Source organism: Pelodiscus sinensis, chromosome 2 (assembly GCF_049634645.1).
Source record: "Pelodiscus sinensis isolate JC-2024 chromosome 2, ASM4963464v1, whole genome shotgun sequence".
Classification (NCBI taxonomy): domain Eukaryota; kingdom Metazoa; phylum Chordata; order Testudines; family Trionychidae; genus Pelodiscus; species Pelodiscus sinensis.
In genome coordinates this window covers 72517618-72532202 of record NC_134712.1, presented here as the reverse complement: position 1 = coordinate 72532202, position 14585 = coordinate 72517618, and the positions used below count along the sequence as shown (strand labels likewise).

The window sequence follows — 14585 nt, the reverse complement described above, 5'->3', positions numbered from 1 at the left end:
ATGTGCTTTGTATACACAACACAATCTCCCTTTTATTCTCCCTCCCCCCGCAGTCACCCTGTATTCTGCTGCCCAAGAGGTGGCTTTAGAGTTCATGGATTAAACAACCCCAAAGAAATCATGAAACCAAGGGCACAAAAGCACTGTGTTGTGGTGGAGAGCCATGTTCACCACTTTGCAGGTTTCACTACACAGGGCTCCATAGCTTGGGCCCTGTGTCATCATGGTGCTGCTCCTGGCCATGTCACTCCACAAGTATACCAGTGTCACACATGGCTATGGAGGCCCAAAGGGAGTGCCTGGATGGTGCAGGATGGGCATGGAAGGGGGCAGCAACATCAAATAATGTCCCCAAGTATCCCAGTTAAGGTGCCCAGTAAGGCACTGCCATAATACCAGATACTTCTAGAAACAGCACAGACGTGTCCTTACCAACATGACCCTGGTCACGCTAGATGGGAAATACCAGTCTAAAGAGTGCACAACCTCCACCCCATTGGTGTAATCTCACACACAGGGCTGGAGCTGCCTGCCCTTCGGAATAGTACCATCCTGTCGGATACCAGACCCAGCCACACCTGATTATATCTCAGTGCTAGACAAGAGACAAACTACCCAAAAAGAGGACTATGTGGTTTTCCTAGTTCCAGGCAGAAGGGACACAAGGACAGGACAATGGGTTCACGGCTGGAATTCTCTTTGCTCTGAACAGCTATGCCTGAATTCTGAGTAAAGCCACCTCCCCCACTACATCCTAGGCCAGGTGTCTCTCATGCCTCCCAATGCTTTCATTGTCTCAGACTCTCGATATTTTGCTTTGTTTCCTACTGCAATTATACTATAGTTTTGTACAGTGATTGATTGAATTGGGAGGCTACATCTATGCTTGGCTGCCCATCCACCCTCTGTATTGCCAGGTTACACTATCCCATCAACCTTAAATGCCGTGCCCTTGCTCCAATGCTTATTCCAACTTCCTCCCTCTTCGTCTACTTTAGTGCATACAAAAATACACACCTAACTCTACTTCCTCTGTGGGAGACTCCACTTACCTTCTCTTCACCTCTAATACAGGGGAATCACCATTTATTTTCTGTTATTGTCCTCACATAACAGCAATGCTTCTCTGCCTTCCTGCCCCAAGACTTCTCAGTCTGTGATCCAGTGCCAGCAATTTTCTGACTTCTTTCCTTCCCTAGAAACTTCTCCTCTGTTAAGGTCAAAGCAGCACCATACTCCCTCCTGCTGCTGCTCTAGGACACATCTCTCTGATCTAGGCCTTTCCCCAAAGGCAGGGCAGGTCTGTGTCCCTAGCCCCAAGACTACTGCACAGAGCTCTGCCCATAAGCCCAGCCCTGAAAATCACTGCTCCACAGGAACTTCTCATATCGTTGTGACAACTTCTGCAGGCACCAACATCCCCTGATTCATAATCAGTTTGTGGCAACTGGAAATAATATTATAACCTGGCCTTCTTGCTCACCACTATCCCAGTGCTGAGGGAGCTGCCATCAATCCCTGTATCTCCCACCCTAGCACCATCCTCTGCATCTATATTCCCCTGCAACTCCTCACTCTTCCCATCCACCTTTCACAGTGCCACTGCCACTCCCTGCAGTCCCTGTGTCCGTCTACCACTTGAACCAGAGTGGCAGCCATTTTGCCTGGTTAAAATCTCACTGGGAATAGTGGAAGTGGAAGCTACCTTTAAGGCTAGACCCAGTTCTGCAAGCAGTTAGCATGTAAGGAAATAGCCATCTTTCTGGCTTCACCCCCTATTGACAGTAAAAGGATATGGTGGCCATTTGGAATAAGGAAAAAATTGTGAGTTGGCTCACTTTTCATTGTTTGCCTGTAGGGTGACCAGATGTCCCAATTTTATAGAGACAGTCCCAATATTTGTCATATTTAGGTGCCAATTATTCACCCACCCACTGTCCTGATTTTCCATACTTGCAGTCTGGTCACTCCATTTGCACGAGACATGTAAAACGACACCCCACAATTGCTAGTCACAATATAATCATGGCCATTGGCCATGTTATTCTCCCATATCACTGCCTGCATAGTATAGTCAAGTGCATACACAGCCCCTCAGTCAACTCACGTCCATCTGGCAACAGGGACTGTCACACTCATCCAAGACAACTTGCCACATTTCCCCAAAACACACTGTAACTGGAAAGCAAGGCTGTTGGGAATGATGGGTGGACACTGAAAAAGGCAGTTCTGTGGCCACTTCTGCCAGGAGAAGGAAGCAGAAAATGGGCGGGATCACCTGTTCAGTTTGTTCCCTCTGAAACACCTGGCATTGGCCACTGTCAGAAGACAGGAAACTGGGCTAGACTGACCATTGGTGTGACCCAGCAAGGCCAAAATTATATTATTGCAAACCATGCTGGCCAACAATGCTAACATTTTCCACCTGCAGACACTTCCATTTTCCTCCTAAGAAATCTGCTCAGCATAGGTCAGCAGTTTTAATTCCGTATTAGATACTCTTACAACTACATTTCTGTACATGGAATATTGCCTGTTCCCTCTCATTACAGCTCAATGGCTCTTCTATACTGGGAATGAGGGATGTAATAGTATAGTCGATTAACCAATTAACCGATAAGATTTTGCTTCTAGGTTAATGCTATAGACTTATGTTATGCTTAAACAAAGTATGTGAGATCTTTTATGGGGGAAAGGCAGTACGCCACATTTAATGAGAATACAACTTGCATATGCTTTTCAATCATTCACACACAAACATAATACACAAACACAGTCCCGCCACACGCTATCCTAGTTACCAGTCCAGAGTCTGTATCAATCTACTGGCCAGCTAGATCAAACACAGAGGAGGAGCAGGGCCTTTGTCGGTTGATCAATCCAATGCTCTTCTGGAGTTGGTGGCAAGACGAACCCAAAGTTCCATAGCAAAGCACCCTGCTTTTATAACCCTTTTCTCTGTTGAAGCTTATGGATTTCGCTGTGTCATAAAACTTTCACTTGACACTTACACCAGGCCTGCACAACATACAGGCTTGAGGGTTGCATGTGGCCCGCAGGGGCTCACTGTGCAGCCCATGCTGACTACAGGCGGCGTGGCCCCATCCAATCCCCTGGCCGGGCGGAGGAGCGCAGCGCCACCGGGGAGGGGGGAAGTGCGGCGATTCTCGCTGCAAGGCTGCATACATGCAGCTCTGGAGCGAAGAGGTGGGGTGCGAGCCAGAGGGTGGGATGCCGGCATGACGTGGCATCATGACGTCACAGCCAGCGACTGCCAGATTCAAAAAGGCTCCAGCAGCCCCACAAACTGGAAGGTAGAAGCCAGAGGGGGAGGGGAAGGGGAAGGAGAAGGGGCTTGTGCTGTGGGAAGGGGGACAGGTCAGGAGAAAGGGGAAGGCAGCAAGGGGCAGGGTGCAGGAGAGACAAATGCCAGGGGGCCAAGTGGAGAGACATGTGGGTTTTTTAGCCCGCGTGTTCAGTATTTTTTGGGAGAGCTGTTTTCTTTGGAGTAATATGGCCCTCGCCACTTTCCAAGTTGTACAGGCCTGGCTTACACGCATTTTCTTCTTTCCCTCCCCCGCCAGTAAATTTTTTAGCAGGCTGGCCAGCAGCCTGGCTCAGTCCTGGCTTACGAAGGGTCCGAGACCTACCCTTGCTGCGGCTCTGCATTTTAATTGTATTAGGAGCTGGGTGGGCAGGCAGCCTGGCTCATGCTGGGTCCAGGACCTATCCTTGTTTCAGCTCTGCACTTCAAATGTATTAAGAGCCAGCCAGGCAAGCAGACAGCCTGGTCTAGGAGCTCAGACCGCCTGCCCCCAGTCAGGGACTGCTACCACCCCATCTCTGCCTCTTTCTCAGAAGCAGCAGCACAGGGTGACAGACGCTGGTCTGTGGAGGGAGCTGGTTTTTAAACTGGCAGACCAGCTCCCACCTGGCACCCCACACTGCTGCCTCTGATACAGTGGCTGCTGGCCCTGCCCCTGGGGACTATAGACTAGTCCAGTGGTGCGCAACCTCTGGGTTGCGACCCCCTTGGGGGTTGTGGTCCTTTGATCTGGCTGCCCAGGGGCTGGGCCCGGCCACGCGTGGTGCTTTGATGCGGCTGGCCGGGAGCTGGGCCCAGCTGTTGGCGGCCGTGCGGCGTGGCACTTTGATCTGGCTGTTGGCGGCCCCCGTAGTGTGGGGGTCACAAATGAAAAAAAGTTGCACGCCACTGGCCTAGTCGACTAACAGATACAATTTCATGAGGCTACTCCACTATTCAAGTCAGGGATATTTAACATCCCTACTGGGAATGAGCTTTCATTTTAGCCATCAGTGTAGCTGTCCCAGCGCCAACCCCTAATACTCAGGATTGTCTCTGTTAGTATTTTCTCGAGTTAGCTTAGGGGAAATATTCCTGGAGCAAAATCTTTGGAGAGGGCCCCCCTGAGCCTTTCCAAAAGCGTTAAGTCCCGCCAGTCAATTACCCACCCAACACCGATACTCCCCTGGGGGGGGGGTTGCACCAATGCCGCTACAATAGGAGGCTGCAATCGGGGTTTAACTCCCCATCGAAGAAGTACAAACGCGGCCCCCTCTGCATTAGCCAAGGTCTCCTTCCGAGGGGCAGTGGACAAGCTCCGTCGGGCAAGACAATGGCTCGGGAGAAGCCACAGCCGGTCATTAAGAGGGCGGGCCCCACCGCTTCCAGGCTGGGCTGGCCCCCGGGCGAAGGCGAGTCCACTCCCAGGGGCCGGGCCGGCCAGCGGCGGGGCACACGGAAGACTGAGCGGGCCGGGCGCCCAAGGCCCCGGAACTGCCGGCGCCGCGTGGGCCCCTCCTTGCCCGACGCAAAGGGGAAGCGGCGGCGGAGGGGCGGCTGCAGCGAAGCGGCGGCGCAGGGCCCGGGCGGGGGCGGAAAGGGGGCCGCGCCGCGGGGGCCGCGCTTGTTGTTTCATAACAATCCCGCCGGGCCCTGCAGGAGGTAATCGCCATGGAAACCCGGCCCGCCCCGGGACAGCTGCGGCGGCGGCCCCGGCTGCAGCATGGAGGCCGCCGGGGGCTGCGGCTGAGGGACCCGGCCACACCGCAGCGGCGGCCCCGCTCAGGGGCTCCCGCCAGGTACCGCGGGCCGCGCTCTCGGCCCCGGCGGTGGGGGAGGGCGCCCGGCGCTTGCTACGCGGCCCGGTCTGACGAGCAACAGGGACAGTGGGGCCTGTGCCAGGGAAAGCCCGAGCCCCTCCCGCAGTCCCAGCCCGGCCGCAGCCTCCTTCCCTGCCGCGGTGCCAGGGCCCTCGCTGCCACAGGGACCGGCGCCTCCCCCGGCCGCGCCTGCCCCTGCGCCCGCTTCGCCCCACAGTGGCCGGGAGCAGGGAGGGCGGGCGGGCTGCAGGGGGCAAAGGGGTGCTCCCCCGCCAGCCCTTCTTCATCCCTCCACGCGGGCAACCCGCTTCAGCCTCATGTCGCTTGAAGTGAGCGAGGGAGTGATCGTCCTCCCCCTTATTCCCACAGAGCGGTCAAGACTCACTGCCATGGCCGAGGAACCTGCCACTGTTTGCTTCAATGAAGAGGATTTTTATTGTCCAGTGTGCCAGGAGGTGTTCAAAACGCCTGTGAGGACAGTTACCTGCCAACACGTGTAGGTATCTGCTGCCCCTGGCCTTCCTGAATGGGCAGTGCTTATTGGGTAGTGGTTAACCATTACCTGGGTCCACCTCGTCATCTCCAGCCTGATCCTGGCCTGCATATTTATTCCTGCCTCTGGAAATTTCCACTACATGCATCTGACGAAGTGGGTCCTTGCCCACGAAAGCTTATGCTCCTACACTTCAGTTAGTCTATAAGGTGCCACAGGACTCCTCGTCGCTTTTGCAGATTCAGACTAACACGGCTACCCCTCTGATACATTACCTGGGAGCAGCCCTGTGACCTGGCATGGGGGGATTGCTCTAGCCCTAGGGGCCAGAAATGGCAGCAGCAGGAGATGCTGGCTCCCAGCCCATAAACCCCCTGTCTCCTCCACTGCTGCTTCTGACCCCAAGCGAAGCAGCCAGGCTGGAGCAGCCCCTGCCCCTGGTGTGGAGGCTGCTCCAGCCAACCATTTAGTTAACATTTAACTGGTTAATCAAACAGGCTTTTACATCCCTTACCCTAATCTGCGGAACTTTCTGCTAGTTCAAAGCATGTCTAATATTTTTATTAGAAATAATAATATAGCTACTTAACCATCTTTGAAGCTAACACAGAAAATATTGACCCATCTAGCTTTTATTTTACTAATGCGTGCTTGTGTTAACTTTGAAATTAGGTTCTGCAGGAAATGTTTCCTGACAGCAATACGAGAAAGTGGAACGCATTGTCCTCTGTGCCGGGGAACTGTGACTAAAAAAGAAAGATCATGTCCCAGAAGAGCCCTGGATGTTGAAAACAACATGAAGAAGCTTTCTGGAGGTTGTAGATGCTGTGAAAAGCAGGTGGAGTAAAGACAAAAGTTACTTATTTGTTACAAGTGAATAAGCTTTCCTTACTTGGGACCTGATCCTTCATGCTGCTATATGTCATTAACGTCCAGTAATTTACAGGGACTAGTACCTTGTAGCATCAAGTCTCAAGTGAGACAGGTGTGCACACACGTGCATCTAAGAATTTGTCCCTAGCTATCAAACAAATTTTGAAATCGGAATAAAGTGGCTGCTGAAATAAAGTTGCATTTTAAGAAAGTTTTAATTTTTTTGCAAAGTGCCAAATTGATGGGCCTCTCCATAAATACAAATAATTGAGAGAAATGAATAAAAAGAACTCTAAAAGTGGACAAAAGAACATGGACGAGAAATGGAGAACAGCTAGAAAATATATCCAAGACCTTATAATAATGTGCTATATTTTTTAAAATGCTCAAATTTACAGTAGAAGAGCACCAAAAAATACAAATAGCAATAAGCACAACCAGTAAACGCTACCATATTATTTAATCTCTCTGGCTTTCACTTTAGTAAAGAGATTGCTAATGTTCAAAACACTATGGGTGGAATCCAGGTCCTCTTGAGGTTAATAGGAATCTTGGCTTAAATGGAGGCAGGATTTCATCCAATAGGTTTTGTTTATATCATACTACCCTTACTCACTCTTGTGTCCGAGGACTGTGTGTGATCCATCATTAATAGTGTTGAGTATGAGGCTTTGTTGTTCATGATCTCTGTTAAAATAAAATAAGACAAGGGAATCTTTTAAACATTGTGGTTTATAAGCTATAAAACCAAATGCTATTTACACTGAGTTGCAACCTGGTAGCTGGAAATAACAAAATCACTTGCATATGTAATTGAGCATACTAGCTGTGGTATGAACCTTTGGACATTTTTCTAATCTCCCTTTAGCTGTCCTGCTCTCACTTGCTTCTATTAAGCCAGTGGTCCCCAACCTTTCGGGCATGTGCTACACGCCTGCGGGCAGCACTGCCCATGCGCCACGCACTCGGGACCAGCACCGCCCATGTGCCATGTGCCCACAGGTGGGGCTGCCCATGCGCCTGGGGCCGGACCGCACACGCATCACGTGCCGGGGGCGGGGCCGGCCCAGATCATTCGGTGGGTGCACATAAATGCCCCGGCGGGCACCATGGCGCCCGTGGGCATCGCGTTGGGGGCCATTGTATTAAGCTCTTTGTCATGCTCAAGGGATCCAGTGCTCCTGCTTGACAATAGGATTCCTTAAAAATGTTAGTTTGAGATGTAACTTACTGCATAAGTGGCAAGAGGGCTTACATCATGAAGTATTATATTATTGCTGAAGGGGAAGGGTGTGTTTAAAGCAAATGAATATCCCATAATCCCTTTTCCTTTTGTATCAAGGGTTGAGTATAATGCCTAATATGTTAAGTGTTATATGGTTAGACGGAGTGGATACAGAATGTAGTTATTAAAGCTGCATTAGAAGAGCTATTAGCATTTAATACATTCTTATACAGGGTTCTTCTGTTTTTCTTTCTTACAAGCTTTTTTAATCTGTTGGCAGAAGTAATTCTTTTGTAAAATCTAAATGGTTTGAAATTTCATTTACAGGTTAGGTTTTCTCGCATGAGACACCATTATAAAACATGTAAGAAGTACCAGGATGAATATGGTGTTTCGTCTATTATTCCAAACTTTCAGATTTCTCAAGATTCAACAGGGAACAGGTAATTAGTGTATTTCATGTATAACTCAGATAATTTGTGAAAATAGTTTTTTATAAGGCACACTTTCTTTTTGTAAACAGTATTATCTAAGTTCTTATGCTTCAAAAATGAATATTTACCTAGAAACACCTTTTAGATGCTTTTCTCTATTCTTCAGTGTGGCATTTTGAAAAGTGCTCTACAGCATATTTTGGAATGACTTCTAGAAACTTTCCCTAAGGTTGTGTATATGATAGCACCTTCAACTGGTTTGTTTGATTGTTTCCCCCATAACAGCAATTGAGCTCGTTGCTTTATATCAGGTCTGACTGCTCTTAGGTTTACAGAAGTTTTATTTTTCTCCTGATTTCTTAATATTTTGAATGGATTGGGGTTTCAAACTCACAGTCCATGGACCATCTACGGGCTACAGCATATTCACAGTCTGACCCACGAGACCCAGTGGCCCGGGAAGGGGATATGTCCATCCCCCAAACTGCCCCTTCCTGCCTTCTCCCTCCATTGAAAGCCGGCCATGAGGGACACAGCCTTCGGAATTACTGGGATGAGGGGGGGCTGTGGTGTGGGGGGGGGGCGGGTTTCAGCAGTGGTTGGGCCCCCTGCACTTCCTGCAGTGGTGGAATCACAAGGAAATAGAATGAATTCATTTCCACAGTTTCAAATTATGGAGGATTTAACTACCATTCTAAAGTATCCTGAGCAAATGGCTGTATAAGGCCTTTTAGAAAACCACACCTTGTCTTCTGTTCATACAGTATATAATGCCTTTGAAGCTCTTTGTCCTCTTTCCGTTACCCTCCTCACTGCCCCAAAAATTCAGTCTTGCTGTTGAATAGATAACCATATACAAAACTCTGTTTTCATCGGTCCACATAATATTTTCATGGGTGCCATGTAACATCTTGGTGCAAAATAAAACCAAAACATTTGTCATCTTATATATGTTTCCCATATGTTCTACCTATATGATCAGTTTATAATTAATAGGACTTAATGGAATTTTTTTTCTTTTAAAATTATAGAAAACCTATGTTTATTTCGTGATTGGATATTCAAACAAATTAAAACTTGTATACTTTGTCTAACATTTTATATAAAGTAATAGGAGCGATACATCTACATCTGATAATGGAGAGATGGCTAATCTTCAGACACTTCAGGAAGATGCAAGGTAGGCGTCTTCTATTAAGTATTGTAAAAATTATTAAGTTTTCCATCATTAATTCTAGCTAGATATTAGACATGTCAGCGTGGAGACAACTACATGATTAACCGATAAGCCTGGGCTTATCAGTTAATCCTGTTGACTACATGCATTTTTCCCTCCCCTCCCGGTGCCTCTGATAGAGGCAGCAGGGGGAGGGAGGAAGTAGGAGCAAGCTTTTAAGGCGGCTCCCCATGAGCACCAGATCTGCCGCCCCCATCTCCCACCTCTATGGTGTTGCCTTGGATAGAGAGGCAGCAGCATGGAAGGTGAGAGGGACAGGTGGAAAACTTTTAAGCTGACTCTCCTCACATGCCGGCTCTGCGGAGCCATTTCCTCCTCCTCCTCACCCATGCAGCTGCCTCTAGCAGCCCCTGTGTATGGAGGGTCCGATATCCCTGTGGACACAGGCTGCTCTGTCCATGGGAAGCTTTGACCTCCCATGGACAGGGGCTGGTGCCACTCCATGCTGCTGCCTCTGTTAGTGGCGGCAGTGCAGGTGGCAGGGGTCTCCCTGGGAGTGAGACCCAGAGCATGCTGGCTGCAGGCCCTGCCTCTGGGACTATTGACTAGTCCTGTAACCATTAAAATTTCATGCAGTTATACAACTATTCAGTTACATTCTGATATCACTAATTTATATCCCATAGGGAGAAGACAATTCAAATTTCTTATGGGAGTCTGACAAACATCTTTAAAAAAAATATCATTACCGTATATTCCGGCGTACAAGACGACCTCTGATGTTAAAAAACATCCCCCCAAAATCGGGGGTCGTCTTGTACGCCGGATGCCCCGCCGCCGGAGCCCCTCCGCGGCTTTGAAAGCCTCGGGGGAAGCCGGCGGGGGGGCATCCCAGGCGCGCATGGGCTGCCCCCCCGCAGGAGCCCCTCCGCGGCTTTGAAAGCCTCGGGGGAAGCCGGCGGCGGGGCATCCCAGGCGCGCATGGGCTGCCCCCCCGCCGGAGCCCCTCCGCGGCTTTGAAAGCCTCGGGGGAAGCCGGCGGCGGGGCATCCCAGGCGCGCATGGGCTGCCCCCCCGCCGGAGCCCCTCCGCGGCTTTGAAAGCCTCGGGGGAAGCCGGCGGCGGGGCATCCCAGGCGCGCATGGGCTGCCCCCCCGCCGGAGCCCCTCCGCGGCGGCGCGGAGGGGCTCCGGCGGGGGGGCAGCCCCGCCGCCGGCTTCCCCCGAGGCTTTCAAAGCCGCGGAGGGGCTCCGGCGGGGGCGCAGCCCATGCGCGCCTGGGATGCCCCGCCGCCGGCTTCCCCCGAGGCTTTCAAAGCCGCGGAGGGGCTCCGGCGGGGGGGCAGCCCATGCGCGCCTGGGATGCCCCCTCGCCGGCTTCCCCCGAGGCTTTCAAAGCCGCGGAGGGGCTCCAGCGGGGGCGGGGGGGGGCAGCCCAGGCGCTCCTGGCGGCTTTGCTCCCGGTGCTTCTGGTCTGCTGGGGACCATCTCCAGCAGACCAGGGACACCGGGAGCAAAGGAGGCGGAGGGGCGCTGGGGTATAAGATGAAACCCTATCTTTTAATTAAAAAGATAGGGGGTCGTCTTATACACCCAGTCGCCCTATACGCCGGAAAATACGGTATATTCATGTACATCAGTGATAGCCAACTGAACTGCATGTTTGGCCCTCTTTCATCTTGATGAGCTGCAGCAATACATGGCCCACTGGTGTCCCACCTGCATCCCAATGAACCCCCTGGGGCCCTCTCCCCCATGTGCCTCTTGCACCGGAGCCCCACACTTACCTACTCGTCTTCTTCCCTCCCACCACTTTCAGAACAGCTGATTCACAGCATTTCAGCTCTGGAAGAGAGGAGGAGGAGCAGGGACTGATTCACAGCACTCCGAAAGTGGTGGGAAGAAGGGGGAGGAGTAGGAAGTGGGGATTCTGGTACCCCAGTGCATGAGGGGCAAATGGGGAGAGAGGCATCATGTGGGCCGCAGGTGGAGACCCAGTAGGCCACACGTGGCCTCTGGACCACAAGTTACCGACCCCTGATGTACATGCAAGTTTATCAGTTGTAATCTGGTGTTCTTATTGCTTCTTACTTGAAAAATATCCAGAATGCATTGTATGGCCTCAGTAAAAAAAGACAAAAGAATTGTCTAAACTTCCTAACTTAATAGAATATGTATTGATACACAAATATGACTTTGCTTGAAGTTTACAGTTCAGCAAAGTGGCATCAGATAACCTTTTGATTTAGTACTCAAAATAAAGGAAATGATAACATGTCAGCAGATGTTCTACTATCTCTTAAATTGAACCGTTAAAATAAAACTTAATACTGTATAACTTTTATTTCCAGTGCACATCCCACATTCAAATGCCCCCTCTGTCAGGAAACCAACTTTACCCGGCAACACCTACTGGATCATTGTAACAATAGGCACCTTTATCAGATAGTTCCTGTGGTAAGTATATATATGAATATATTCAATGTAATCATCTTAAACTCCCCTTATTTTAGTTATTTTAGAGCAGGGTTAGGGAACCTAAAGCCCGGGGGCTGGATGTGACCCCTGGTTGCCTGGATCTGGCCCTCCAAAGCTCAGGGCTCCACTAGCATTGGGGAGTCTGAGCACACAAAATCTACTAGGCTGGGCTCCTCCTAGGCTTTGGGGTGCAAGGGGACTCTGGAGAGTGTCTTTCAGTGAGTTTTTTTTTCTCCTCACTTGTGTGAGGCCCCCCCTACTGATTTTTCTGTGGGTCATCGGCCCCCAACCCAAAAAAAGATTCCCCACTCCGATTTAGAGTTGCAATTTATTTCTGGAAAAAAACCCAAAACTTTTCTTTCTTTACTTTACTCAGAAGGCATTTGGTTTTTTTTTCTTTGTCATATTAGTTTCAATTGGTTTGTTGAGTTGAAAAGTATACTGTTCCAGTTTTTGAGCCTGATGCTTTAATTTTCTGATCTGGTAACTAAAATTGCTGTTACTTAAAGAAACATTGTCAGTTTAAAAATCTTATTTGTCTTGTAGCATACAGTTATTGCACAGGAAAACTAACATTTCTAAAACCAAAAGTTAGAAGGGGAAAGATTTTTTTTCAGTTATTCTCTGTGTAGTCAGTTTTACTGTTTTTTCTGTGTAGTTACTTAGTGATACAAGTTGTGTGCAAGACCCACACAAACATCAGTGGGGAAGAAGAGTGAATATAGTTTTTAAATATAGGAGATTTTGATTTAAAAATAAATTGGCAGGAGGACTTATGGGCAGTTGTAGTGACAAACTGCTCTTAACCTTTTTTAAAAAATGGACTAAATTTCAAGTGGACAATTTATCTAGAAAATTATAAGTTGTATAATATTCAAAGTGTTTATATAAAATTCTATCTAGTTCACATTCACTTTTGATGGTGAGTAAGTATCAGATTAAGATTTTACATTGAATACACAATATAATGATGTCTTTTTATTGGCTGATACATTTTTAAATAATTTTTCAAATTTAGGTTTGTCCAATTTGTGTGTCTCTCCCATGGGCAGATCCTAGTCAGGTTACTAGAAATCTTGTTAGCCATCTAAATCTAAGACACCAGTTCGACTATGGAGAATTTGTGGTAAGCATTTTTCCTTTTTTCTTTCTCTTCAAAGAAATAGGGAACTTTTTTTCTCTATAAAGGAAAGTAATAAATTAGCCTCTGTGGCTGCAGAGTCCCTGGAAGATATGCAACTTTAACATGTTTAGGTGCTGTGCATCCTGCTACCTAGAGGAAGTTCTGCTACTTCTGAACTGTTGTCTATAGTTCAGTGGTTCTCAAACTGTGGGTTGGGTTCCCAACGTATCTCCAGGGGCCAACATTATACTTGCTGCGACCTTGGCTAAAGCCTAAGCTCTGTCACCCCCCAGGTAGTGAGACTTGGACTGTGGCTTTCTCTCCTTCCCCATGCTAGGTGCTGCTGGCCCCTTCCCAGTTCATGTAGTAACTTTTTGTCAGAAGGGGTTTGTTGTGCAATGAAGTTTGAGAACACTTGTCCTATACTATAAATAGTAACTACTATTGACAGTTAGTGTTGGCAACAGATGCAGCTAAGTCATGCTGAACGCTCAACTAATGTAGACGATTTTTGTTGCACAAAGCGAATTCGTTCTTGCAAAGCTGCCCAAGACTGCCTCTATTCCCAAGGGAAATGTGACAGACTCCAGACTGCCACCTTTATGGTGTCTGTTGCTTTGCCAGCCAGAAGAGAGAAGAATCTGAGACCTTGGAGATATAGTATTAGGGTGAACTTTTGATGTCCTTCTGGTCTATTGGCTGATTGGAAACTCTCATAAGAATGATAGGGCAGAAAACCCTCTAGCTCACTATCTAGTTCACAATAGAATCTAGTCAAGGAGAGATGGACTGTATCCATTAGGCCGAAGAGTTCTACTCCTCTGCTTTCATCTCTCTTTGGTATCTGTGTGAGATATAGTACTGAATGGTTAGCCAACCTCCTTGATACATATATTGTAACAAAAAAATTCTTTCTCTAGATGCCATATGTAGTCAACAAATAATACATGAATATAACAAAGAACCAGATGGAATTGAATAGTTTGTCTACAGTATTTGTTAATTTTTGATTAAATGTTTTTATTGTGTGTAGAATCTTCAGCTTGATGAAGAAACCCAGTACCAAAATGCTGTTGAAGAATCTTGTCACGTGACTATTTAAAAAGTGTAGGTCCTCTGCATCCTGAGGGGAAAGCTACATTAATTCAATCAGTAATCTGAAATGTATATTAATAAAAAGGGAATTCAATATTCGGGCTTTTTCAAGTTGAATGTTTTTTCCAAGAACAAAAGTTTTTAAAATGCTTTTTGATTAGACAGAAATTGAGTAAATTTTATTATTAGAATTCTTAATTCTACATAATTGATGGTACAACTATTAGAGAGATGTTAAGTCATTTTACTGAGAATAGAGTTCTTTTACTTTTAAGTAAGACTATACTGGAGCTAGTCACTGGCGTGTTTTCATTTCTGTGTAAATTTTCATGGTTTTGTTGATCTTGCAGTTATATTTTTGTTAATGCCAAAATGGGAAGGGGTGGAGGGTGAAATCAGATGCAAAGATGCTGTGTTGCACTTTGCTTTTTATAGTCAGGGTTTCAGTTGCAAAATTATATCCACGAGAGAATATTTATATGTAACTTTTCTTTAAAACTGAAGTAATATTTTTACTATGATTATTTCTAACAATAAAAGTGAGGAAGTTGTTTTCAATAGTAC

The 14585-nt window shown here is 47.8% G+C and overlaps 1 protein-coding gene across 2 annotated transcripts; it reads left to right on the top strand.

The window, feature by feature from the left end:
• Positions 1 to 4766: 4766 nt before the first annotated feature.
• RNF138 (ring finger protein 138) lies at positions 4767 to 14120 on the top strand. 2 transcript variants are annotated; one of them, XM_075920766.1, is made up of 8 exons: positions 4767 to 4966; positions 5494 to 5620; positions 6290 to 6455; positions 8043 to 8158; positions 9258 to 9329; positions 11677 to 11782; positions 12822 to 12929; positions 13960 to 14120. In XM_075920766.1, the coding sequence occupies exons 2-8, from the start codon at positions 5514 to 5516 to the stop codon at positions 14026 to 14028; spliced, it is 744 nt and encodes a 247-aa protein (XP_075776881.1). In that variant the 5' UTR covers positions 4767 to 4966; positions 5494 to 5513; the 3' UTR covers positions 14029 to 14120. The 2 variants fall into 2 exon arrangements, with proteins under 2 accessions (XP_075776881.1, XP_075776880.1); XM_075920765.1 differs by having other exon boundaries at positions 4964 to 5103.
• The last annotated feature ends 465 nt before the right edge of the window (positions 14121 to 14585 follow it).

What these genes read in the sequence shown, in the direction of transcription:
- RNF138 (XM_075920766.1), top strand. Translation starts at nt 5,514, where the DNA reads ATGGCCGAGGAACCTGCCACTGTTTGCTTCAATGAAGAGGATTTTTAT. An exon ending in ACACTTCAGGAAGATGCAAG is followed by an intron (nt 9,330 to 11,676) that starts GTAGGCGTCTTC and finishes TTTTATTTCCAG; the next exon opens with TGCACATCCCACATTCAAAT. An exon ending in TCGACTATGGAGAATTTGTG is followed by an intron (nt 12,930 to 13,959) that starts GTAAGCATTTTT and finishes TATTGTGTGTAG; the next exon opens with AATCTTCAGCTTGATGAAGA.